Genomic DNA, 24,876 nt, shown 5'->3' with positions numbered 1-24,876 from the left:
AGTCCAACAATGTTCTTGCAGAACCGTACATTTTTCCTGCTGAGGCCTGGGTTCTCCTGGCTGTCCTGATTACTGCTGTTGCTGTGGGGCTTGGAGTATATTTGTGGAGATTACTCAGGAAAGGTATGTTGTGTGTCTGTGTGTGTCTCACCTCCGTGTTCACACAGTTTCTTACATTCCCACCTGGGAGCGGTCCACTCCAAGCACAGTGAGGTCTGCTGGTCTGAGCAGGTGAAGGTGATGCTGTGCTTCCACATCAGTACTGACAGTGTCTAAAAGAACTGCACTCTCTCCTCTGCCTAATATTAAAGGAAGGTCACTGGGCAGCTTCTGTTCTGTGTAAAGCTCTAAAAGCAGATTAGAAAAAAAGGTCATTTTGTCACATAAAGGTGAGAAAAGTTGGACAGAAACCATTTTTTTTTATTAGAAATGGAAGTTTAGAAAAAGGTCTAAACTTGTTTGGAGCATATTTAAAGCAGATAAAATATCATTACATAAAGAACTTAATAACTGATGAAACTCTGGATCCAACTGTTTGAAGACCTCGTTGAGATATTTAACAGAATCAAGGCTGTGGTTGGTTACAGTCTGGTTTCATTTTGGAAGCTGGCTCATAATTCAACAGCAGTTTCTCTGCAGGAAAGTCAAATTTCTGCCTGATGTCAGTAACTTGGTTTAAAATAAATCTCATAACTCCTGTGGTGCATCAGTGGCGTTACAGTGGGAGATGCAGTATGAAATGAAGTGGAGGTTGGGTGTAGGCTCTCCCAGGAGCCTTCAGTCAGAACTGAAGGAGAGAGGAAGCAAACACCACCCAGTGAGAAATGGGAAACCCTCAACATGGCTGAAGATCAGTTCATATGCATTAATAGATTCATATAAAATCACTGAATAAAACAACAGTAATTATTATTTATGCTTGTGTTTTGGTCCAGGCCTGATCCTGTTCTCTCTTTATTGAGCCTCACAGTATGAAAACATGTTTGGTTTTCATGACCAGCACAAGGAGAAGTAATATAAGGATAAAATGATTTCTTGTAATGATCAGTTAATATGAGCAGACAGATGTGAGGTCTGATTATTCACAGAGAGCTGCAGACCGTCCTCGCTCTTCAGTGCTGCTGTGGTTAATCAGACTGTGAGCTTAGGTGGTTCCTTACTGTAAACTCTGATCATCATGAGCTCATTTCATCTCTTCAAATTGAAGAATATGATAGCTACACAGAGAAGAGTCTCGATCAGCTGTTTGTATCACAGCACAACAATTAAAGACTTTAATTTGTCACGTAAACTTTGCTCATAAATACCTGATGAAGAGCACAAAACACTCCACAGGATCCCTGTTTTCCATTTCCACTAAATCACAAACTTCATCTTCATAATATTAGATTCAATCTGTCATTTTTAGTTTATGTATGATGGTCTGGAGAACTAGAGGAGGGTGACGTGTCCTTCCTAATAGCTTCTCTATCACATCTTCTATGGACGTTTTAAAGCTGGGAAACATGATCTTACTCTGATGTTGAGTCTTTCAGTCAAAGAAAATGTGCTCAGTGATTTGTTGTCCTCTCAGTCCCACAGGTGGAGGTGGATTTGGGGGTGGAGTCTGTCCAGCTGCCCTCTAGAACCACAGTTCACCTGCCTGAAGACATCACAGTGGAGTGGACAGACAGAAAAAACAGGAAGGTCCACGTGTATCAGGATGGCTCTAACCAGCCTGAAGAACAGCACCAGGCTTACAGAGACCGAACGAAGATGAATGAAGACCTGCTGAAAACTGGAGACCTCAGTCTGACCCTGAAACTCCCCACAGAAGAAGACACAGACACCTACACCTGCACTGCCTACAGCAGGAGGGGCAAAGTCCTGATGAAGAAAAGGCTGCAGCTGTTTGTTGGAGGTCAGTGAGCTGAGTGGAAACATCAGCTAAAAACTTCATCAGACTTTTAAAGAATCTTCTGAGACAAGAAACCTTCGAAATCTTTAGAAATGCAGTTTTCAAACTAAACGTTCAAACGTTCAAAACTCCTCCTGCAAAACCAAACCATCAAAACAGGAACCAAGCAGGGTTTTTAGAACCCAGCTTGGTTCTACACCCAGAAAAAAGAAACACACTGCAGCACACAGAGACGACACACAACTGCAGAGAAACTTAGTCCTTCCTCTGGTAATAAGATACAGAATGAGGACAGATACATGACTCCATCCATGAGCTAAGAAATCAGAGTACTTACTGATGTAACAGTGAGCTGAGTACACAGGTGACCAATCCAACCACGCAGACAAACCAGGAACCAGAACTGAGCTGAGAACACAGGCAGGCTAAAATGTTGGACTGCTGAGAACATGAAGTGCTGTGGAACAGTGTTTACCCCATCCTGATTTCTGAGGTTTCATGTTTGTCACACTTGCAGTGCCTTGTGAAAGTATAATGAAATTTATTGGATATGTCAAACTTTTTTAACAAATAAAAAACTGAAAAGTGGGGCGTGCAATATTATTGGGCCCCTTTACTTTCAGTGCAGCAAACTCACTCCAGAAGTTCAGTGAGGATCTCTGAATGATCCAATGTTGTCCCAAATGACTGATGATGATAACTAGAATCCACCTGTGTGTAATCAAGTCCTCCGTATAAATGCACCTGCTCTGTGATAGTCTCAGGGTTCTGTTCAAAGCGCAGAGAGCATCATGAAGACCAAGGAACACACCAGGCAGGTCTGAGATACTGTTGTGGAGAAGTTCAAAGCCGGATTTGGATACAAAAAGATTTCCCAAGCTTTAAACATCTCAAGGAGCACTGTGCAAGCAATCATATTGAAATGGAAGGAGTATCAGACCACTGCAAATCTACCAAGACCCGGCCGTCCCTCTAAACTTTCATCTCTAACAAGGAGAAGACTGATCAGAGATGCAGCCAAGAGGCCCATGATCACTCTGGATGAACTGCAGAGATCTACAGCTGAGGTGGGAGGGTCTGTCCATAGGACACCAATCAGTCTTACACTGCACAAATCTGGCCTTTATGGAAGAGTGGCAAGAAGAAAGCCATTTCTCAAAGATATCCATAAAAAGTCTCGTTTAAAGTTTGCCACAAGCCACCTGGGAGACACACCAAACATGTGGAAGAAGGTGCTCTGGTCAGATGAAACCAAAATCCAACTGTTTGGCCACAATGCAAAACGATATGTTTGGCGTAAAAGCAACACAGCTCATCACCCTGAACACACCATCCCCACTGTCAAACATGGTGGTGGCAGCATCATGGTTTGGGCCTGCTTTTCGTCAGCAGGGACAGGGAAGATGGTCAAAATTGATGGGAAGATGGATGGGGCCAAATACAGGACCATTCTGGAAGAAAACCTGTTGGAGTCTGCAAGAGACCTGAGACTGGGACGGAGATTTATCTTCCAACAAGACAATGATCCAAAACATAAAGCCAAATCTACAATGGAACGGTTCACAAATAAACGTATCAGGTGTTGGAACGGCCAAGTCAAAGTCCAGACCTGAATCCAATCGAGAATCTGTGGAAAGAGCTGAAGACTGCTGTTCACAAACGCTCTCCATCCAACCTCACTGAGCTCCAGCTGTTTTGCAAGGAAGAATGAAGAAGTTCAGTCTCTCGATGTGCAAAACTGATAGAGACATACCCCAAGAGACTTGCAGCTGTAATTGCAGCAAAAGGTGGCGCTACAAAGTATTAACACAAGGGGGCTGAATAATACTGCACCCCCCACTTTTCAGTTTTTTATTTGTTAAAAAAGTTTGACTCATCCAATAAATTTCATTCCACTTCACGATTGTGTCCCACTTGTTGTTGATTCTTCACAAAAAATTAAAATTTTATATCTTTATGTTTGAAGCCTGAAATGTGGCAAAAGGTTGAAAAGTTCAAGGGGGCCGAATACTTTCACAAGGCACTGTAGATGCATGAGGGGAGCCAGGATCTGACATCGTCCTGTGGTCATGTTGCAGTCAACAAACTACAGCATACATGCACTACCAACAGTAATAGATTACATCACCTCCCAGTCTCCTTTATATCACTGAAGCATCTTATTCAGTAAACAGAAAGGTGATGGAGGCCTGCTGAGGTCAGAGGGAGCTCTTTCTCCTGTGTGGGTAACGTGTGGGCAGACCCACAGGGCCCACAGTGGGCATGTGGTGAAAAGCTCTTTCATAACTATGAGGCTCATATTTCACACTGTTAAATCATACAAATGTACTATTGGAGGGATCTGTGTTTCCTCTCTATGTGGTTATCATCCCACAAACAAGAAAACAGTTTCTCACAGCTCTTCCTCCTCATCCTGCTCCTCTTAGAAAAACTCTTCCTCCTCTCTCTCAGTCTCCCAGGTGGAGGTGGGTTCAGGGGTGGAGTCTGTCCAGCTGCCCTGCAAAGCCACAGTTCACCTGCCTGAAGATGCTAAAGTGGAGTGGAAGGATGGTTCATACAGGAAGGTCCACGTGTATCAGAGCGCCTCTGACCGACCTGAAGAACAGCACCAGGATTACAGAGACCGAACGATGGTGAGAAGAAACCTGCTGAAAACTGGAGACCTCAGTCTGACCCTGAGACTCCCCACAGAAGAAGACACAGACACCTACACCTGCACCGTCTACAGCAGGAGGAAGAGGACTCTGATGGAGAAACAAGTGAAGCTCAGAGTCAGAGGTCAGTGCTGCAGAAGCAGGTCATACTCATGATGACAGTGGGCTCTACATCCATCAGTACAGTGTTAGGATGGCTGATGTTATTTTATTATAGATTTAATTTGATGTCAAAGCTTTGAAGAGAACAACTGTAGGACCACATTAATAATCAGTCATAGCTGAGTCACAATAACTATGTGATTCATGTAGAACTATGAAACATGTACTACTTAGAACCACGAGATCTCTGCAGCCTGTTTTCCAAAGCTGTGTTCAGACCTCCACGGCTGACTTTGGGAGACTTGGAAGTTTGTTACATCACAGGTGTCTTCGCCCCTCCAAAAACATCTCCAATATGTACAAAGAGTTCATATTAATGATCAGTCACTGATGATGCTGAAAAATATCAAAGAACTGTGATTTCTGCAGTAATCTTTCTACTTCTAGTACTGCCATCACACTGATTCCCCAGAATGATTCAGTTCAATGAGGCAGATGCTGTTTACTGTGACAGATCTGTGTCTGACTGAAACATGAGTATCAGGAACAGAGGGCTTTACTGCATTTTGAACAGGTTGCACAGATTTCGCTTAATATTCCAACTCAAACCATCTCTGAAAGCCTGCGTCTGTCTGTGACTTCATCATCACGTCTTTCTGTGTCTGAAGGTCATCGTGCTCTGAATCTGCAGGATTCAGGAGCTCTGATCAGCAGCTTCTCTGGGTTTGCTCCACACAGATGTTAGATTTGTGCAGCTCAGTGTGCAGCTTCATTTAGAGACTCACATCAATCAGTGAGTTTCATGTTTCAGCAGTTCTCATTTCACTCAGAGGATGAATACAGTTCATGTGCTCATTACAGATGTTACAAACAGCAGCTGATGAACATCTTTGTCTCTGTTAATGAAGTTGGAGCACTTCAAATAATCTGTTGCTATGCAGAGAAAGCAGCCTATACAATTTACTAGCTAACCCTGATAGGTCCCCATGGTAACTGATGCTGAGCACATCACCTGGTCTGGAGCAGGTGATGTTCAGAGTGTAGACTGTGTCTCTCCTGATAGGTCAGAGCTGGATGCTCCTCTGAATGCTCGTCTTGTGTGCAAACAGAGCAGCATCAGCAGGTACAGGAGTCTGTGAGAGTGTCCATGGTAACAGCTTCCTCCTCCTGCCAGCATGTGTGATGTAGAGGAGTCAGAGTGCAGCGTGAAGAAGGTCTGAATCGCTCCTTCAGCACGTTAGCAAAGAAAGCCTCCATGATGGAGAGGAGACGTCAGCTCCTGCCACAGCTGCTTTCATCAAACAGGAAGTTGAACAGGTGGAGGCTCAGCAGCACTTTCACATTAACATCTGTGAGAAATCACTTGGTTGGCTGAATGTCCAAAGTTGAAGCAGCTGTGTTTCTGATCCACCAACTTCATGTTTCCTTCATATTTGAACCCCCCTGTAGATACTGACAGGTAACCATGTCACACAGAGCTCAGCCTTTGAATCCAGCTGTGAGTTTGGATTTCACATTGAATCTACTGTTTCAAATCCAGCTGTAGGCCTGTGTTTGTGAGCTCATTAACAGCAGTTTGTTTAGACCTGCTGCTCCTCACAGGACAGCCACTACAAACATCTGATTGGATAGAATATGATGCATTACTGCACATTCAACACAATAGAAACATGTGCAGCAGTAATATTGCTCCATATCACACTGATGCCAACATGTTTGTGCACAATAACTACTTTGACTTTGGATCCTTTCTCTACAGTTTGGCAGTACTGCAGTTTTGTGTGCAGTCAGGTGTCTTCATAGTGTTTTCTTGCTGCTTTGACTAAAGGAACGCTTCTATCAGATTGTTCCAAATGTTCTCACATTGAGCTGTGTGATGAAGTGAGTGTGACACAAACACTCAGACTGTTTCTCTGCTTCATCAAGTCCAATCTGCTCCTCACAGACTCAATAAAGTCCTGTCCCACTAACAGCAGCTCCAACAGTCTGTTCACTGCTTTCTTCCTGTCAGTCTTCATCTTTCTGCTGCGTCTCCTCTTCACACTGACCACTTTCTATCTAACAGTGAGCTCCCAGTGAAGCAGCAACATTCAGCCTGTTAGAGGCAACACAAATGTCTCCATCCAAGCTCATGTTGTGCTTTGTTGTCCTCTCAGTCCCCCAGGTGGAGGTGGAGGACGGGGTGGAGTCTGTCCAGCTGCCCTTCACAACCACACTTCACCTGCCTGAAGATGCTAAAGTGGAGTGGATGGATGATTACAGGAAGGTCCACGTGTATCAGAGCGGCTCTGACCAGCCTCACAGACAGCACCAGGATTACAGAGACCGAACGAAGATGAATGAAGACCTGCTGAAAACTGGAGACCTCAGTCTGACCCTGAGACTCCCCACAGACTGGGACACTGACACCTACACCTGCACCGTCTACAGCAGGGAGGGAAACATCCTGCTGAGGAAACAGATGGAGCTGAGAGTCAAAGGTGAGTGCTGTAGATGCAGGTCAAAGGTCAGAGGTCATCCTGTTAGAATGTCTGATGTTTGTGGCTGTTTGGGTTTTTCTTTGATTTGGACCCAAATGTAAAAGCTTCAGCAGATGAACTGTAGGACCAAAGTTCATGTGCCAAAGGTCATCTGAAAGGTCACATCTTCTAGTTCCTGGACATGTGTTTGTTAGCATGTGGCTAACACACAGGCTAAGCTAAGTCAGGTCCAATCTGAGTAAAAGCCTTTCTTGGTCCTCATCTCTGATCAGTCATATCTGAGTCCCAGTAACTAGAAGATGATTTCTAGCAGAGCTGTGAACATCTCCACATCCTTTCTCCATGAGATCCTCCAAAGCTGTGTGAAGGTTCAGAGCTCTGCAGCTAACAGAGACTTTCAGTTTGCTGCTGTCTTCCTCTGACAGCTCCATCCTCAGGGACCGTTAGTTCTCTGTGTCACTTTCTTCCTCTGGTTCAGGCTGATGGTCTCATCTTTGTCTCTGCTTTAGTGTCTTCAGTGCTGCCTCTGTGCTGTCAGCAGCCTCTCTCTTTCTGTCTGAGCTTTTTAACTGAAGCCTTTGAGCATGGAGAGAAATCAGTCAGATTCATGGCTGCATCACAGGGTCAGATGGAGTTTGCTGTATCTTTGATGGGTGTGTTCTTGAAGAAAAAACCTCGCTGACAGAGTCTTGATGCACATACAGAGTTTACTGCAAACAACAGAACAGCTGCTTCTTCCATAGCTGCCTGGGAGAGGGAATTCAGTCGCCCTAACTCAGTTCACAAAGAGGTCACAAAGGTTATATAGTGTTGGTCAAACCCCCACATTCCTAACTCTGCCATATATGGCTATAAGAAACAGCTTCAACCCAGATGCATAACCTATAGCTGGACATATGGAAAGCTCCTTATATGGAAAGCAAGAGCGCCCAAAGGGGCCTTTGTGCTGTCCTTTGTGCTGATATCAAACCTTTACCTTCATCCCAAGTTACCCTCTAAACTCTATACAGGCCTTAAGGAAGAAACCATACACACATATATAGAGTTTAACACAGCAGTACAGACACCACAAGTTCTCCATCAGCTGGATTATATCTATAGCAGCAAACAGCAGCTGATCAACATCTTTGTCTCTGTTAATAAAGTTGGAGCACTTCAAATAATCTGCTGCTATGCACTGAGAGCAGCGTGTACAGTTTACTAGCTAACCCCACAGAGTGGCAGACTGGCAGCCTTTACGTGGGTTTTTATTGGCTGTTAGTGAGCCAATCAACAACATTCAGACCAATCAGGAGCCTGTGGGGGCGGGATGTGGAGGTGAGCTTGTACAGCACATGAGACAAACTCAAAGTCCACCACTTATACTACAAATCCCACAATGCACTGCAACAACTGCCACAAGCCCTGCGCACTAAAACGTGTTCCCTATGACACATTGATCGATGATCAGCGGATAAAAACAGCAGTCAGCACTTTTTACAGAGACATTTAAGCTCCTGACCCCCAAAAGTGGAAAACAGGGATTTTCCAAACAGGCGAGGACCTGATCGCTGACATCGGAGGTACTCAGTGTTTCTCTGATCCTCGCCTGCGATGTGCGGGGAAAAGAGCGGATTGGTGGGACGGATGGAGAAGGTGCAGAGGGACACCTGGACAGGTGAGCTGACGGTGCATCGTCACACAGCAGGAAACGCTGCAGCAAAGTCCTGAAGACACAACGCGTCATAATCACCGTAACACAGACAGAACTTTATAAGAGGCAAAGGTTGAAATCAGCACAGTTTCAGTCTTTCTGGAGGAAACAGCTTCTGAACGTGGTGATCACACAGGTGAGACGAGCTACCTGAGGAACTCTGTCAGCTCATGGAAGGAGAGGAAAACACTGAGCAGGGCTCCGGGACAGACCGGAGTCACTTTTTTTTTAATAACCTTTATGTATCGTCACAGTAACAGTAGTCATGAAAGAAACAGTGTACAGTAATAAACAAAGGACATAAAATGAAAGAAGAATATAGTCATAAAATACAAAGATAGAAAACTGTCAAAACGGAAAAGAAGAAAAAAAATTACACAAATAAATGCGAGTTACAAAAATAAGTTACAGTCTTTCCAAATACTTATTGTTTTTATAGCCTTTTTGTTAATTGAGTTCGAGATTGAGTCAAGATACAATTTTACATCTATTACGAAGAGGTCAAAAAGTGGTTTCCTGTGCATTATTTTACTTTTATGGATATGAAATTTAGCAAGCAACAATATTAGATTGATAAGGTATGTGGGAGAGGAATCTTTCACCTTGAAATCTGTGATACCAAACAAAAGATTTTCAAAATAAAGAAGGAAATCTGGTTGGATATAGTTGGATATCAGAGCAACAATGTCTTTCCAAAACTTCTTGGAGCATGTACAGTTCCAACACAGATGAAATGAAGTTTCTGGGTAGAGCTCTCAAAAAGAGCAGGAAATATCAATATCAGCTTTGTATTTCTGAAGAAAGTGCTTAGTTGGATAAACTTTGTGAATGAATTTAAAAGAAACTTCTTTGACTTTATTAGTGAGAAAAAGCTTGTGTGGGAGAGACCAAACTTTTTCCCAATTAACATTCTGCACAAAGGAGTTCCAATAAGATACACAAGATGGGATGAAAGCAGATTTTCTTGGAATAACGAACGGATTTTGGAATTAACAGCTTTTAATTGAGTTGAGAAACAAAGCTTACCAACAGCCGTCTGTTTAGGGTCAAGAGGGCTCATAGGCTGGATGGAAGAAAAACATCCCTGAACAACATAAGCAGACCAGATGGGATAGCATCAAAGACAATACTATATTCTCTATATATTCAAATACTATATATACTATATTCTCCTGGAGTGACAGGAACCTTGGACTGAGTAAGAAATTCCTCATAGCGATAAAGAAGGCCTTTATTATTAAATAGCTGATTAACTTGAATAATGCCATAATTAAACCACCTCTGAAGAAATAATGACCTGTTTCTCTATAGTATGTTAGAGTTGTTCCAGATGTAACATCTCTGTGGAGAAAAATGATGTTATAAATAAGGGACCAGGCTAAAAGTACCTGTTGGTGAACACTGGATAGCTTAGTGGGTATTTTTGGAATACTATAATTACAGAGGAGAACAAACTCTCGGCCCACTAAATGTGAAGAGACATGTTGTGAAATGAAGTTCCAGATGGAGTTTGGGTTTTTAATTTTTGATCCGTTTTATTTTAAAGGCGTTATTAAAGGAGTCAAAATCAATAACATTTAGACCGCCAAACTTATCGTTGTTAAGGACAACAGATTTGTGTAAATAATGCGTTTTGTTTTTCCATAAAAAGCTGGAAAGCATTCTGTCAGCAGATTTACAAACTGATTTATCTGCATAAAGAGACTGGGCAGCATAGCCGGGATAATCCTCCTGCTTTAGTGAGCAGTCCCTTTGTAGCAGCTATTAAAAATCCTTTTTGACTTTTCAAGAATGGGAATGAAATTGGTAATACTTCTGTTTTTACTGTTCTTAGTGATACTAATACCCAGGTATGTTACATTATCTTTAACAGGGATGCCACAAATAGAGGAGTGTAAGCAGTTTTTCACTGACAGCAGGTCACACTTATTAATATTAAGGGACAGGCCAGAGGCCTTAGTGAAGCTTTCAACTGTACTAATTGCCAGAGACACCTGTGACACATCCTTTAAAAATAAAGCTGTATCATCAGCCAGCTGGCTAATGAAAATAGTTGGACCTGTGATACTGATCCCCTGTATAGGACTGTTTCTGACATGAACATTTAGAAACTCAGCTGCTAACAGAAACAGATATACAGATAACGGGCATCCCTGTCGAACCCCTCTGTGGAGGCTAAACCTAGGAGAAGTACCATAAGGAAGTTTAGTTCTGCTAGTACCTTCTGCATAGTCTGTACACATCTGGTGAAAAACTCACCAAAACCAAATCTTTTAAGTGTAATGAGCATGAATTCTTGCTCTATGTGTCAAATGCTTTGTGAAAGTCCAAAGATAGAATTAAACTATTGTCCTGTATAAATTCAGAATAATCCAGAATATCTAAAATTAGTCTAAGATTATTAGAGATGTGACGGTTTTTAATGAAACAGACTGGCATTCATCAATGACAGAATCTATAACTAATTTAATTCTATTGGCTAAGATTATTGCTAAAACTTTGTAATCGTTGTTTAATAAAGAGATTGGCACCAATTGTCTAGGAGGAGGGGGTCTTTCTGTGGTTTAGGGACTAAAGTAATTACACCTTGATGCAATGTAGGGGGTACCAGGCCTTTACGGATGCTCTCAGTGAAAACTTCTAATAAGAATGGAGCTAGACTAACAGAGAATTTCCTATAGAATTCTGATGTAAGCCCGTCTGAGCCTGGTGATTTATTTAACTTTAACTGACCTAAAGCTTTGATGACTTCATTTAAAGTTATTGGTCTGTCACAGAATTCAGCATCATCTTCTACCAATTTTGTGTTACCAAAAAGAGAATCAAAGAAATTGGTTATTGACTGCTCACAGGATCTGGATGCTTAAAGATTGCTATAAAATTCAGTGCAGAATTTAGCTATTTCTTTCGGGTCTTCTACAACTGAACCATTAATTCTTAACTGTCTTATAGAGTTATTTTTTGACTGCTGTCTCTCTACTCTGAAAAAATATGCAGAGTTCTGCTCACCTTCCTCAAGCCATTGTCTACGTGATCTAACATACGCTCCCTCAGCTTTCCTTTTATATATCTCATCTAGCCTAAGCTGCAACTCATCAAGTTCAGCTTTTTCATTGGTATCCAGGGAATCAACAGCTTTTGAAGACAGAAAAGTGATTTTTTTGAACTATTTTGTTCTCCTCTGAAGTTCTCTTTTTAGATAAATCACTGGAGTAGTTCCTGAGAAATTTTGAAATATCATATTTTAACAGTTCCCAGTTAAGAATAAAAGCTTTCTCCTTTGAGGCTTTGTTCCAGAAATAAGAAATAAGGCTTTCTAATTTTAAGCAAACCTCTTTGTATTTAAGAACGCTGCTAAGCTTCCAGTAAGAAGCCTTAAAATGATTAGAGCCATGTGTTAAAGGGATACAGATACAAATGGCTTTATGGTCACATAGAGGTGAAGGGAGAATGTTTGCAACCCCATTACATAATTCTTTAGAAATGAGCCAATAATCAATAATCCTTGATTGTCTTGAAAAAGATTTATTGGACCAATTATATTCTTTTTGAAATGGATGGGTTTCCCTCCAGATGTCAATTAGACCAATTAGTCTTTCAATGAGAAGGATTAGATAATTATCATGAGAGCTGTTGTCTTTTCTTGGAGGCCACCTATCATTAAGATTGCTCAGAACATATTAAACTCTCCTCCAATCATAGCATAAGAATTTGGATATTTAGGTAAATATTGTAATAAGCGGTCCTCAGTTTTGTCTATAAGAACAGACTTCTCCTGGCGATTATTGAATCCATAAATATTTACCAAAATTAACAAACGATTTGCTGTTTCAACAGACCGGAGTCACGCCATCCGCGCCTGAAACAAATGTGCGCATCTACATCAGTATTTGCGGTTCAACCCATGGTGCCTTTAGGTGCACCTCGTAAATTTAGCTATCTATACTTTGACGTAGCCCCTTAACTGGCAAGGGCCCGCTGACGGGCCGTTTGTAGTCCCTTTTATATGGCAGGCTAGACCCTCCCATTTTGATTGACACCTCATTCGGCCAATCATGTAACTGGCTGCACCAAATCACCTGACAAAGCTACGTGACGCCCTCTGAGTATCACTGGCTCTAGCAAACCCATTTCTTAACATGATTGGCCGAATGAGGTGTCAATCAAAATGGGCGGGACTAGCCTGCCATATAAAATGCGCTTCATTCGGCCGGCGGACCAGACGCGGCCAGTTAATAGGCTATGAAATGGGTTGTTCAGAGCCAATAATAACCAGAAGGCGTTATGTAGTTTTTTTCAGGTGATTTTTTTGCTGCCAGTTAAGGGGTTAAATATATAATTTAGTGCCCTTTTTAATAGTTTGCACATTCTATACAAACTAAAGTGATACACAACATAAACACTAATACAGGCATATTTACATATCTCCAAGAATATCATAACCAGGTTGTTAGAAGCATATTGATCCATGTTCCTGCTCACAGTTCATTTGTGAAAAGACCAGCTTCAAATGGTTAATGCAACATTTGGCTAATATTAGATAAGTCAAGTGCATTATGATACCTAGATACAATAATATGTAGGTACATGGTTGTAACTGTGTGAAAAAGCTCTAATCAAACTGTTATCAATAATTAAAGGTCCTGTTCAGCCAATCCTCAAGTACATCCTTAGTCATTCTCAAGTGAAATGGCTGCAGACATTTGAATTTTTGCAGCCTAGAAACAGAAAAATTACCACAAACACTGTTTCATCAGCAGATATTCAAAAATACATAAAACATGAAATCAGATTGTTTTCTACAAACTCCACCATATCCTCATTAAGCATGTCCTCCACTACACCTGACTCCTAAATCCTTAATCTTCAGATATCATGATGCCTTGCTCACATTCAAGGAGTCAGAGGCAGCCAAACATGTTTGAACCTCCTCCATATCTGACTGCAGGTACTGAGATCTTTTCTCTGTAGGCCTCCTTCTGTTTTGGGTAAATGGTAGAAGGACGTGCTTTACCAAAAAGCTCCATCTTGGTCTCATCTGTCCACAGGACATTGTCCCAGAAGGATTTTACTCACGTAGATTTTGGCAAACAGCAGTCCAGCTTTTTCATGTCTCTGTCAGCAGTGGGTCTCCTGCCACAGCGTTTCCTTTCATTCAAATGTTGATGGATAGTTGGTGCTGACACTGATGCAGCCTGAGGCTGCAGGACAGCTTTAAGTTCTTTAGAACTTGATTGGAGCTGCTTATCCACCATCCGGACTATCCTGCACTGCAACCTTTCATCAGTTTTCCTCTTCTGTCCACGTCCAGGGAGATCAGCTACAGAGCTGTGGGCTGTAAACTTCTAGATTATGTTGGACACTGTGGACAAAGGAACATCAAGATCTCTGCAGATGGACGTGGAACCTTCAGATTGTTGATATTTGTACACAATGTTGGTTCTCAGGTCCTCAGACAGGTCTCTTCTCCTCTTTCTGATCTCCATGTTTAGTGTGACACACACAGACACACAATGCAAACACTGAGTCAGCTTCTCTCCTTTTACCTGGTTTCAGGTGTGATTTTTATATTGCCCTCACCTGTTACTGTCACAGGTGACTTTAAACAAGCTTGAAACAAAGTTTTTTACCCACAATTTTCAAAAGGTGCCAAAATTTCTGTCCGACTCATTTTTGGAGTTTAGCCTGAAATTCTTTGGATTTTGGCTTTTTTCCTCTTTTTTTGTGTTTTTCCAAAACACACAAAGAAAATGAACATGTGCATAAAAACATGTGATTGCAATGATTTTCTGGGAGACGTCATTTTCTGGAAGATTTTCAGGGGTGCCGACATTTTCGGCCGTGACTGCGTGTGAACATCCGACTCCAGACGAGCGAGCGCCTCACCTGTGACACACCTGACCGCACGTCACGGCTCCAGGATGACAGGTGTCTGTGTGAGTGGGCGTAATGAAGCATCTTAATGTGTTAAAGGGACGGACCGTGTGATCACACACATGTATGACGCAGTGAAAGCTTTTCAGGTCAAGCTGCACCTGCGAGAGGCGCAGCTGCAAAAAGGGAATTTATGCCACTTTGCATGTTACCAAAGAATGAGAGCAGGTGTGCAGCGCTGTGTTTGCAGCTTTCTGCTGATAAACTGGACACACTGCAGTTTGTCTGACTGTGAAGCAAAGAAATCAGTTTTTACCTGAAAACAACTGCAAGTTTTCATCAGCTTGAAATAGTTTCATGTTTCCTGATGTTATTTTTGAACAAAAATATTCTCTTTATATTTGATTTATGTGCTGAGGAAAAAGCAGCTGTTTTCAGGCCATTCAAATTCATATTGCTGATTCAAATATTTTCAGTTTTAGATGTTCAATAAATGTTAATCCTGTTCGGTCTGTGACTTAGACGTGTTTGCAGTTTTAAAGGCTCATATTTGTGTCCAAAGCTCGTTGAAGCAGCTGAAACAGAGACTGCAGTCACCTTAAAGATGGCTGTCTTTATTGGACAGTACAGTGAGAGAGAGACAGGAGAGCAGGGAGACAGGCTGAGGACATGCAGCAAAGGGCTGAAACTAAAGCCAGGCTGCTGCTGTTGGAGCTTCGCTCTGCTACATGGGACACATGTTCTACAGGCTGAGCTACAAGAACCTTTGTGCTTGGAGATGAAGCTGCAGTAAAGGTGGAAGGAGGGTGGAGGTGTGGCCCCCACACCCGTTTGTTCTGCTTTGAGATGCTGCTGCTCCACTCTGACTTCCTGCTGCTCTGAATTTCCATGATTGCACCTTTCAGAGTTTCACCTGTGCTGAGCAGAGGTCTGAACTAGGAAGCAGATTAATGTGTTAGTGCTGAGCCTGGAGCCAGAGTGAGGACTGTGTCTCCTGATAGGTCAGAGCTGGATGCTCCTCTGAATGCTCGTCTTGTGTGCAAACAGAGCAGCATCAGCAGGTACAGGAGTCTGTGAGAGTGTCCATGGTAACAGCTTCCTCCTCCTGCCAGCATGTGTGATGTAGAGGAGTCAGAGTGCAGCGTGAAGAAGGTCTGAATCGCTCCTTCAGCACGTTAGCAAAGAAAGCCTCCATGATGGAGAGGAGACGTCAGCTCCTGCCACGGCCGCTTTCATCAAACAGGAAGTTGAACAGGTGGAGGCTCAGCAGAACTTTCACATTAACATCTGTGAGAAATCACTTGGTTGGCTGAATGTCCAAAGTTGAAGCAACTGTGTTTCTGATCCACCACCTTCATGTTTCCTTCATATTTGAACCCCCCTGTAGATACTGACAGTTAACCATGTCACACAGAGCTCAGCCTTTGAATCCAGCTGTGAGTTTGGATTTCACATTGAATCTACTGTTTCAAATCCAGCTGTAGGCCTGTGTTTGTGAGCTCATTAACAGCAGTTTGTTTAGACCTGCTGCTCCTCACAGGACAGCCACTACAAACATCTGATTGGATAGAATATGATGCATTACTGCACATTCAACACCATAGAAACATGTGCAGCAGTAATATTGCTCCATATCACACTGATGCCAACATGTTTGTGCACAATAACTACTTTGACTTTGGATCCTTTCTCTACAGTTTGGCAGTACTGCAGTTTTGTGTGCAGTCAGGTGTTTTCATAGTGTTTTCTTGCTGCTTTGACTAAAGGAACGCTTCTATCAGATTGTTCCAAATGTTCTCACATTGAGCTGTGTGATGAAGTGAGTGTGACACAAACACTCAGACTGTGTTTGTCTGCTTCATCAAGTCCAATCTGCTCCTCACAGACTCAATAAAGTCCTGTCCCACTAACAGCAGCTCCAACAGTCTGTTCACTGCTTTCTTCCTGTCAGTCTTCATCTTTCTGCTGCGTCTCCTCTTCACACTGACCACTTTCTATCTAACAGTGAGCTCCCAGTGAAGCAGCAACATTCAGCCTGTTAGAGGCAACACAAATGTCTCCATCCAAGCTCATGTTGTGCTTTGTTGTCCTCTCAGTCCCCCAGGTGGAGGTGGAGGACGGGGTGGAGTCTGTCCAGCTGCCCTTCACAACCACACTTCACCTGCCTCAAGACGCTAAAGTGGAGTGGGTGGATGGTTACAGGAAGGTCCACGTGTATCAGAGCAGCTCTGACCAGCCTGAAGAACAGCACCAGGCTTACAGAGACCGAACGAAGATGAATGAAGACCTGCTGAAAACTGGAGACCTCAGTCTGACCCTGAGTCGCCCCACAGACTGGGATGCAAGGACCTACACCTACACCTGCACCATCTACAGCAAGGAGGGAAACATCCTGCTGAAGAGAAAGGTGCAGCTGAGAGTCAGAGGTGAGTGCTGTAGATGCAGGTCAAAGGTCAGAGGTCATGTTTGTTCTCTCAAAGGTTTTAGTTTGAATCTATTTTCAGTTCCTTCAAATAATCTAAATTCTTTGATTTTTTTCTCTCCAAGCCAAAAATGTGGGCGGAGCAACTGTGCGTTTAAATAAACTAAGAAGACGATTAAAAATGAGTTTCAATGATCATCAATTCCAAATCAAATCCTCTGCAGGATTTTAGTTTGGATCAAATCAATAGTTTTGCTCGTTGAGTCCAAATCAATCTAAATGTAGAAACACCAAGAGTTTGAAAGCTGCTCAGATCATTCAAACACTTTGATCCACTCATTTGGATGGTGTCAAAGGTCAGGGTGGAGCAGCCATCAATCTGAGGCTTTTATTGTGAAGGCCAACAGGAATGAGAGTGAAAATGCTGTTTGCTGATCCAGAGGAGCCCATGGGGTCTTTGTGGCTGGATGCAAAGGTTTGTAGGTGTCCTTCTAAAGAGAAGCAGCTTGAAGCTCCAGAGGAGCTGTCTGCAGAAGAAGACAGGGGAAAGAGGAAGAAGCTGAGGCCGCTGGAGGAAAGACAGGAAAAGGAAATGAGCTTTATTTGCTCCTCACACTCACATATTCCCACTTTAGAGCCAGGAAACAAACTGAGCTGTGGATTGATGTTTGTCTCCATGATTTGGGCCCTGGAATCATTTCTTCATCTCCCACTTTAAGACATATTAATGTGAGCCTCACATGTCCCAGAATGGATGGATTTCTATTTGTAGATTGATATTTGGAGGATTTTCTTTCTCTCTTTCTCTGCTGTCACAGCTCTTTGTGAGATTGTAGCAGCTGTAATGTTTGTGTGCTTAAAGCCAGCAGACTGCACTGACACACACTCTAATGTTAGCTGCTGTGTGACTTTGTGTCTGCAAACATTTCTATTGGACACATTGTTGCCTTTATTATATGGCTGCAGAGAGGAGACAGGAAAGTGGGCAGAGAGTGAGGCTCAGTCACACACAGGAAGTGCTCTGGGCTCATTTGGGCCTTTATTATATGGCCCAATAACGACGCCGTCTCTGGATGGGACGGGATTATTGGGGAAACCGGGGCCGGGAAAAGACAGAGTGTGGGCCTCCTTTATTGTGAAAGTCCTCACCATGGTCACTGATGCTGAACACATGAGCTGGTCTGCAGCAGCTTCTGTTCAGAGTTTCAGCTTCCAATGGGCTCAAAGTGTCCCATTTTCAGCCATTCTTTTCCCCACCACATGCTTCCAGTGTGATATGGATCCTCTGCTGAAGGAATCTGCTTTCTATCCACAACCTGTTGATCCGTCTGTGACTGACAGCAGGAAGGAAGCCCTGCAGGTAGAGAGAAACTGTCTGAGTGGCAGTGTTGCTGCAGTTTACCTGCAGCTGCTGATCAACACAAAGTGTCAGTGTGTTTGTGTTTGGTCCTGATCTGCTGCCAAGTCTGTTTGACACTGCTGGATCTGCAGCTGATAGATCCCAGAGGAGAAAGCCATCAGTCTATTGATCCCACAATCTTCCATCAATAGAATTGATGTGACTGTGATCAGTGGAAACAGTGATTTCCACGTCTCCTTCATGGTGTGACAGTGTCAGAGCTCAATGCACTTGGAGACCTTCATGTTTTTCTGGCTCCATTCAAAGTGTTGCAGCTCTAATGTCCAGCTGTCATATTAGAAATAGAAGCAGCTCTGATTTTAGTGCTCCAAGAAATCCATCAAGTTCTCAATTCACACATCAACACTTTTCTGCAGCGTTCCTCTCGCCCTTATTTGCAGCTCCACTCTTGTTTTTGCTGGAATCATTATTGATCTCCATGAGCTGTTTCTGCCTGAAGGAGGCGCCACTCCATCGCTTCATTCTGTGCACAACAAGAGTCACATGATGCTGCTCTGGGAGCACCAATCACACTTTGTACAGCTCATGTTGTCTTTGTTGTCCTCTCAGTCTGTCAGGTGGAGGTGGAGGAGGGGGCGGAGTCTGTCCAGCTGCCCTTCACAACCACAGGAAACCTGCCTGGAGATGCTAAAGTGGAGTGGATGGATGATGATGATGATGAGGTCCACGTGTATCAGAGCGGCTCTGACCAGCCTGAAGAACAGCACCAACGTTACAGAGACCGAACGAAGATGAATGAAGACCTGCTGAAAACTGGAGACCTCAGTCTGACCCTGAGACTCCCCACAGATGAGGACAACAGGACCTACACCTGCACCGTCTACAGCAGGGAGGGAAACATCCTGCTGAAGAGAAAGGTGCAGCTGAGAGTCAGAGGTGAGTGCTGTAGATGCAGGTCAAAGGTCAGAGGTCATGTTTGTTCTCTCAAAGGTTTTAGTTTGAATCTATTTTCAGTTCCTTCATATAATCTAAATTCTTTGATGTTTTTCTCTCCAAGCCAAAAATGTGGGCGGAGCAACTGTGCGTTTAAATGAACTAAGAAGACGATTAAAAATGAGTTTCAATGATCATCAATTCCAAATCAAATCCTCTGCAGGATTTTAGTTTGGATCAAATCAATAGTTTTGCTCGTTGAGTCCAAATCAATCTAAATGTAGAAACAGCAAGAGTTTGAAAGCTGCTCAGATCATTCAAACACTTTGATCCACTCATTTGGATGGTGTCAAAGGTCAGGGTGGAGCAGCCATCAATCTGAGGCTTTTATTGTGAAGGCCAACAGGAATGAGAGTGAAAATGCTGTTTGCTGATCCAGAGGAGCCCATGGGGTCTTTGTGGCTGGATGCAAAGGTTTGTAGGTGTCCTTCTAAAGAGAAGCAGCTTGAAGCTCCAGAGGAGCTGTCTGCAGAAGAAGACAGGGGAAAGAGGAAGAAGCTGAGGCTGCTGGAGGAAAGACAGGAAAAGGAAATGAGCTTTATTTGCTGCTCACACTCAGATATAAGATTCTCTTTCTCCCACACACTTGTAAAACCATCAAGTTGAATCAAGGTGTCTGGAATATCTTTTTGAAGCCATGTCTCTGTCATTACCATGATGCTCAAGTCTCTATATTCATGGCAATATCTTGTATTTAATTGTTACTTAGAATTATGGAAGGCAAAGGTGGTTTGTTATCTCTCCGTTGCAATTGTTATCTGACTCCTCCTTGTCTACTGCTCGTTTGCTGGTGGAGATTGCTAGCAGCTGGTCTCCTCCTCACCTCCTCAGGTAAGTGCTTAGGTGGTGTATTCCTCCTACGCTAGCAAGCTAGCAGAAAGTCCCTTGAATATGCACGGAGATTTTCATTTCCCGGCAAGCCTGCTTCCAAAAAACTCTCCAGCAACCAAAAAAGCAGTAGCGGTGGTTTGAGTCTCTTCATGGCTTCATTTTCCTTTCATCTGAATGGTCGCTATTCAATTCAATTCAATTCAATTCAATTCAATTTTATTTATATAGCGCCAAATCACAACAAACTGTCGCCTCAAGGCGCTTTGTATTGTGGGTAAAGACCCTACAATAATACAGAGAAAACCCAACAGTCAAAACGACCCCCTATGAGCAAGCACTTGGCGACAGTGGAAAGGAAAAACTCCCTTTTAACAGGAAGAAACCTCCAGCAGAACCAGGCTCAGGGAGGGGCAGTCATCTGCCGCGACCGGTTGGGCTGAGGGAAGAGAACTGTGGAAGAGAGCCAGAGATTAATATCAATTAATGATTAAATGCAGAGTGGAGTATAAACAAAGTAAATAAGGTGAATGAGAAACAGTGCATTATGTGAACCCCCCAGCAGACTAGGCCTATAGCAGCATAACTAAGGGATGGTTCAGGGTCACCTGATCCAGCCCTAACTATAAGCTTTATCATAAAGGAAAGTTTTAAGCCTAATCTTAAAAATAGAGAGGGTGTCTGTCTCCCGAATCCAAGCTGGAAGCTGGTTCCACAGAAGAGGCGCCTGAAAGCTGAAGGCTCTGCCTCCCATTCTACTCTTAAGTATCCTAGGAACCACAAGTAAGCCAGCAGTCTGAGAGCGAAGTGCTCTGTTGGGGTGATATGGTACTATGAGGTCTTTGAGATAAGATGGTGCCTGATTATTCAAGACCTTGTATGTGAGGAGAAGAATTTTAAATTCTATTCTAGATTTAACAGGGAGCCAATGAAGAGAAGCCAATATGGGAGAAATATGCTCTCTCTTTCTAGTCCCTGTCAGTACTCTAGCTGCAGCATTTTGGATCAGCTGAAGGCTTTTCAGAAAGCTTTTAGGACAGCCTGATAATAATGAATTACAATAATCCAGCCTAGAAGTAATAAATGCATGAATGAGCTTTTCAGCATCACTCTGAGAAAGGATGTTTCTAATTTTAGAAATATTGCGCAAATGCAAAAAAAGCGGTCCTACATATTTGTTTAATATGTGCATTGAAGGACATATCCTGGTCAAAAATGACTCCAAGATTTCTCACAGTGTTACTGGAGGCCAAAGTAATGCCATCCAGAGTAAGTATCTGGTTAGACACCGTGTTTCTAAGATTTGTGGGGCCGAGAACAAGAATTTCAGTTTTATCTGAATTTAGAAGCAGGAAATTAGAGGTCATCCAGGCCTTAATATCTTTAAGACATTCCTGCAGTTTAACTAATTGATGTGTGTCATCTGGCTTCATTGATAGGTAAAGCTGAGTATCATCTGCATAACAATGAAAATTGATGCAGTGCTTTCTAATAATACTGCCTAAGGGAAGCATGTATAATGTAAATAAAATTGGTCCTAGCACAGAACCCTGTGGAACTCCATAATTAACCTTACTGTCTGAAGAAGACTCCCCATTTACATGAACAAATTGGAGTCTATGAGATAAATATGATTCAAACCACTGCAGTGCAGTACCTTTAATACCTATAGCAAGCTCTAATCTCTGTAATAAAATGTTATGGTCAACAGTATCAAAAGCTGCACTGAGGTCCAACAGGACAAGAACAGAGATGAGTCCACTGTCAGAGGCTCTAAGAAGATCATTTGTAACCTTCACTAATGCTGTTTCTGTACTGTGATGAATTCTGAAACCTGACTGAAACTCTTCAAATAAACCGTTCCTCTGCAGATGATCAGTTAGCTGTTTTACAACTACTCTTTCAAGAATCTTTGAGAGAAAAGGAAGGTTGGAGATTGGCCTATAATTAGCTAAGACAGCTGGGTCAAGTGATGGCTTTTTAAGCAGAGGTTTAATTACAGCCACCTTGAAGGTCTGTGGTACATAGCCAACTAATAAAGACTGATTGATCATTTTTAAGATTGAAGCATCAATAATTGGAAAGACTTCTTTGAACAGTCTAGTAGGAATGGGATCTAACAAACATGTTGCTGGTTTGGAGGAAGTAACTATTGAAGTTAACTCTGAAAGATCAACTGGAGCAAAAGAGTCTAAACAAATACCAGCAGTGCTGAAAGCAGCCGAACATGAAGAATAATCTTTGAGATGGTTATGAATAATTTTTTCTCGAATGTCTAAAATTTTATTTGTAAAGAAATCCATGAAGTCACTACTAGTTAACGTGAAAGGAATACTCGGCTCTACAGAGCTCTGACTCTTTGTCAGCCTGGCTACAGTGCTGAAAACAAACCTGGGGTTGTTCTTATTTTCTTCAATTAATGATGAGTAGTAAGATGTCCTAGCTTTACGGAGGGCTTTTTTATAGAGCAACAAACTCTTTTTCCAGGCTAAATGAGCATCTTCTAATTTAGTGAGACGCCATTCCCTCTCCAGCTTTCGGGTTATCTGCTTTAAGCTGTGCGTTTGTGAATTATACCACGGAGTCAGGCACTTCTGATTTGAAGCTTTCCTTTTCAGAGGAGCCACAGTATCCAAAGTTATACGCAGTGAGGATGTAAAACTATTGACGAGATAATCAACCTCACTGGGAGCAGAGTTTAGGTAGCTGCTCTGCACTGTGTTGGCACATGGCACTGAAGAGCATAACAATGAAGGAATTAGATCCTTAAACTTAGTTACAGCACTTTCAGAAAGACTTCTACTGTAATTAAACTTATTCCCCACTGCTGTGTAATCCATTAAAGTAAATGTAAATGTTACTAAGAAATGATCAGACAGGAGGGGGCTTTCAGGGAATACTGTTAAGTCTTCAGTTTCTATGCCATATGTTAGGACAAGATCCAGAGTATGATTAAAGTGGTGGGTGGGCTCCTTTACATTTTGAGAGAAGCCAATTGAATCTAACAATAGATTAAATGCAGTGTTGAGGCTGTCATTCTCAGCATCTACATGGATGTTGAAATCACCCACTATAATTATTTTATCTGAACTGAGCACTAAATCAGATAAAAAGTCTGAGAAATCAGACAGAAACTCTGAGTAAGGACCAGGTGGACGATAGATAATAACAAATAAAACATGTTTTTGATTTTCCCAATTAGGATGGACAAGACTAAGAGTCAGGCTTTCAAAAGAATGAAAACTTTGTCTGGGTCTCTGATTAATTAATAAGCTGGAATTGAAGATTGCAGCTAATCCTCCTCCTCGACCTGTACTTCGAGCATTCTGACAGTTACTGTGACTCGGGGGTGTTGATTCATTTAAACTAACATATTCATCCTGCTGTAACCAGGTTTCTGTAAGGCAGAATAAATCAATACGTTGATCAATTATTAAATAATTTACTAATAGGGACTTGGAAGAGAGAGACCTAATGTTTAACAATCCACATTTAATTGTTTTATTTTTTGGTGCAGTTGATGAAGCTGTATTATTTATTGTTTTTGAATTTTTATGCTTAAATAGTTTTTTGCTGATTTTAGCTTTGGTTTTTGGTGGGCTGGGAGCAGGCACCGACTCTATGGGGATGGGGTTTTGGGGGGATGGCAGGAGGAGAGAAGCTGCAGAGAGGCGTGTAAGACTGCAACTCTGCTTCCTGGTCTCAACCCTGGGTAGTCAGTTTTTAGGAGGGTTAATAAATTTGGCCAGATTTCTAGAAATGAGAGCTGCTCCATCCAAAGTGGGATGGATGCCGTCTCTCCTAACAAGACCAGGTTTTCCCCAGAAACTTTGCCAGTTATCTATGAAGCCCACGTCGTTTTTTGGACACCACTCAGACAGCCAGCGATTCAAGGAGAACATGCGGCTAAACATGTCGCTCCTGGTCTGATTGGGGAGGGGCCCAGAGAAAACTACAGAGTCCGACATCGTTCTTGCAAATTTACACACCGAGTCAATATTAATTTTTTTTTTTTTTTTTTTTAGTGACCTCCGATTGGCGTAACCGGGTGTCATTACTGCCGACGTGAATAACGATCTTACCAAATCTACGATTAGCCTTAGCCAGCAGTTTCAAATTTCCATGAATGTCGCCTGCTCTGGCCCCTGGAAGACATTTGACTATGGTCGCCGGTGTCTCTAGCTTCACGTTTCTCAAAACAGAGTCACCAATAACCAGAGTTTGTTCCTCGGCGGGTGTGTCGCCGAGTGGAGAAAAACGGTTAGAGACGTGAATAGGTTGGTGGTGTACCCGGGGCTTCTGCTTAGGACTACGCTTCCTCCTCACCGTCACCCAGCTGGCCTGTTTTCCCTGCTGCTCGGGATCTGCTGGGGGGGAGCTAACGGCGGCTAAGCTACCATGGTCCGCACCCGCTACAGGGGCCTGGCTAGATGTAGGATTTTCCAGGGTGCGGAGCCGAGTCTCCAGTTCAGAAAGCCTGGCCTCCAGAGCTACAAACAGACTACATTTATTACAAGTACCGTTACTGCTAAAGGAGGCCGAGGAGTAACTAAACATGTGACACCCAGAGCAG

At 42.7% G+C, this 24,876-nt stretch overlaps 2 protein-coding genes across 2 annotated transcripts in view; both read left to right on the top strand.

Moving 5' to 3' along the window:
- Nucleotides 1-24,876, top strand: part of LOC115777204 (uncharacterized) — a 297,208-nt gene that overhangs the window by 198,675 nt on the left and 73,657 nt on the right. The gene's annotated exons all lie outside the window — the stretch shown is intronic.
- LOC115777237 (uncharacterized) overlaps nucleotides 1-24,876 on the top strand; it is a 37,673-nt gene that overhangs the window by 8,371 nt on the left and 4,426 nt on the right. The window contains exons 4-8 of the mRNA XM_030725080.1: nucleotides 22-123; nucleotides 1,574-1,900; nucleotides 4,349-4,675; nucleotides 16,797-17,126; nucleotides 19,092-19,418. Coding sequence (XP_030580940.1) covers nucleotides 22-123; nucleotides 1,574-1,900; nucleotides 4,349-4,675; nucleotides 16,797-17,126; nucleotides 19,092-19,418 — 1,413 coding nt within the window. The remainder of the gene's footprint in view (nucleotides 1-21; nucleotides 124-1,573; nucleotides 1,901-4,348; nucleotides 4,676-16,796; nucleotides 17,127-19,091; nucleotides 19,419-24,876) is intronic.

Source organism: Archocentrus centrarchus, unplaced genomic scaffold (genome assembly GCF_007364275.1).
Source record: "Archocentrus centrarchus isolate MPI-CPG fArcCen1 unplaced genomic scaffold, fArcCen1 scaffold_45_ctg1, whole genome shotgun sequence".
NCBI lineage: Eukaryota > Metazoa > Chordata > Actinopteri > Cichliformes > Cichlidae > Archocentrus > Archocentrus centrarchus.
The sequence above is the reverse complement of the archived record's forward strand: the minus strand, read 5'-3'. Positions and strand labels throughout refer to the sequence as shown.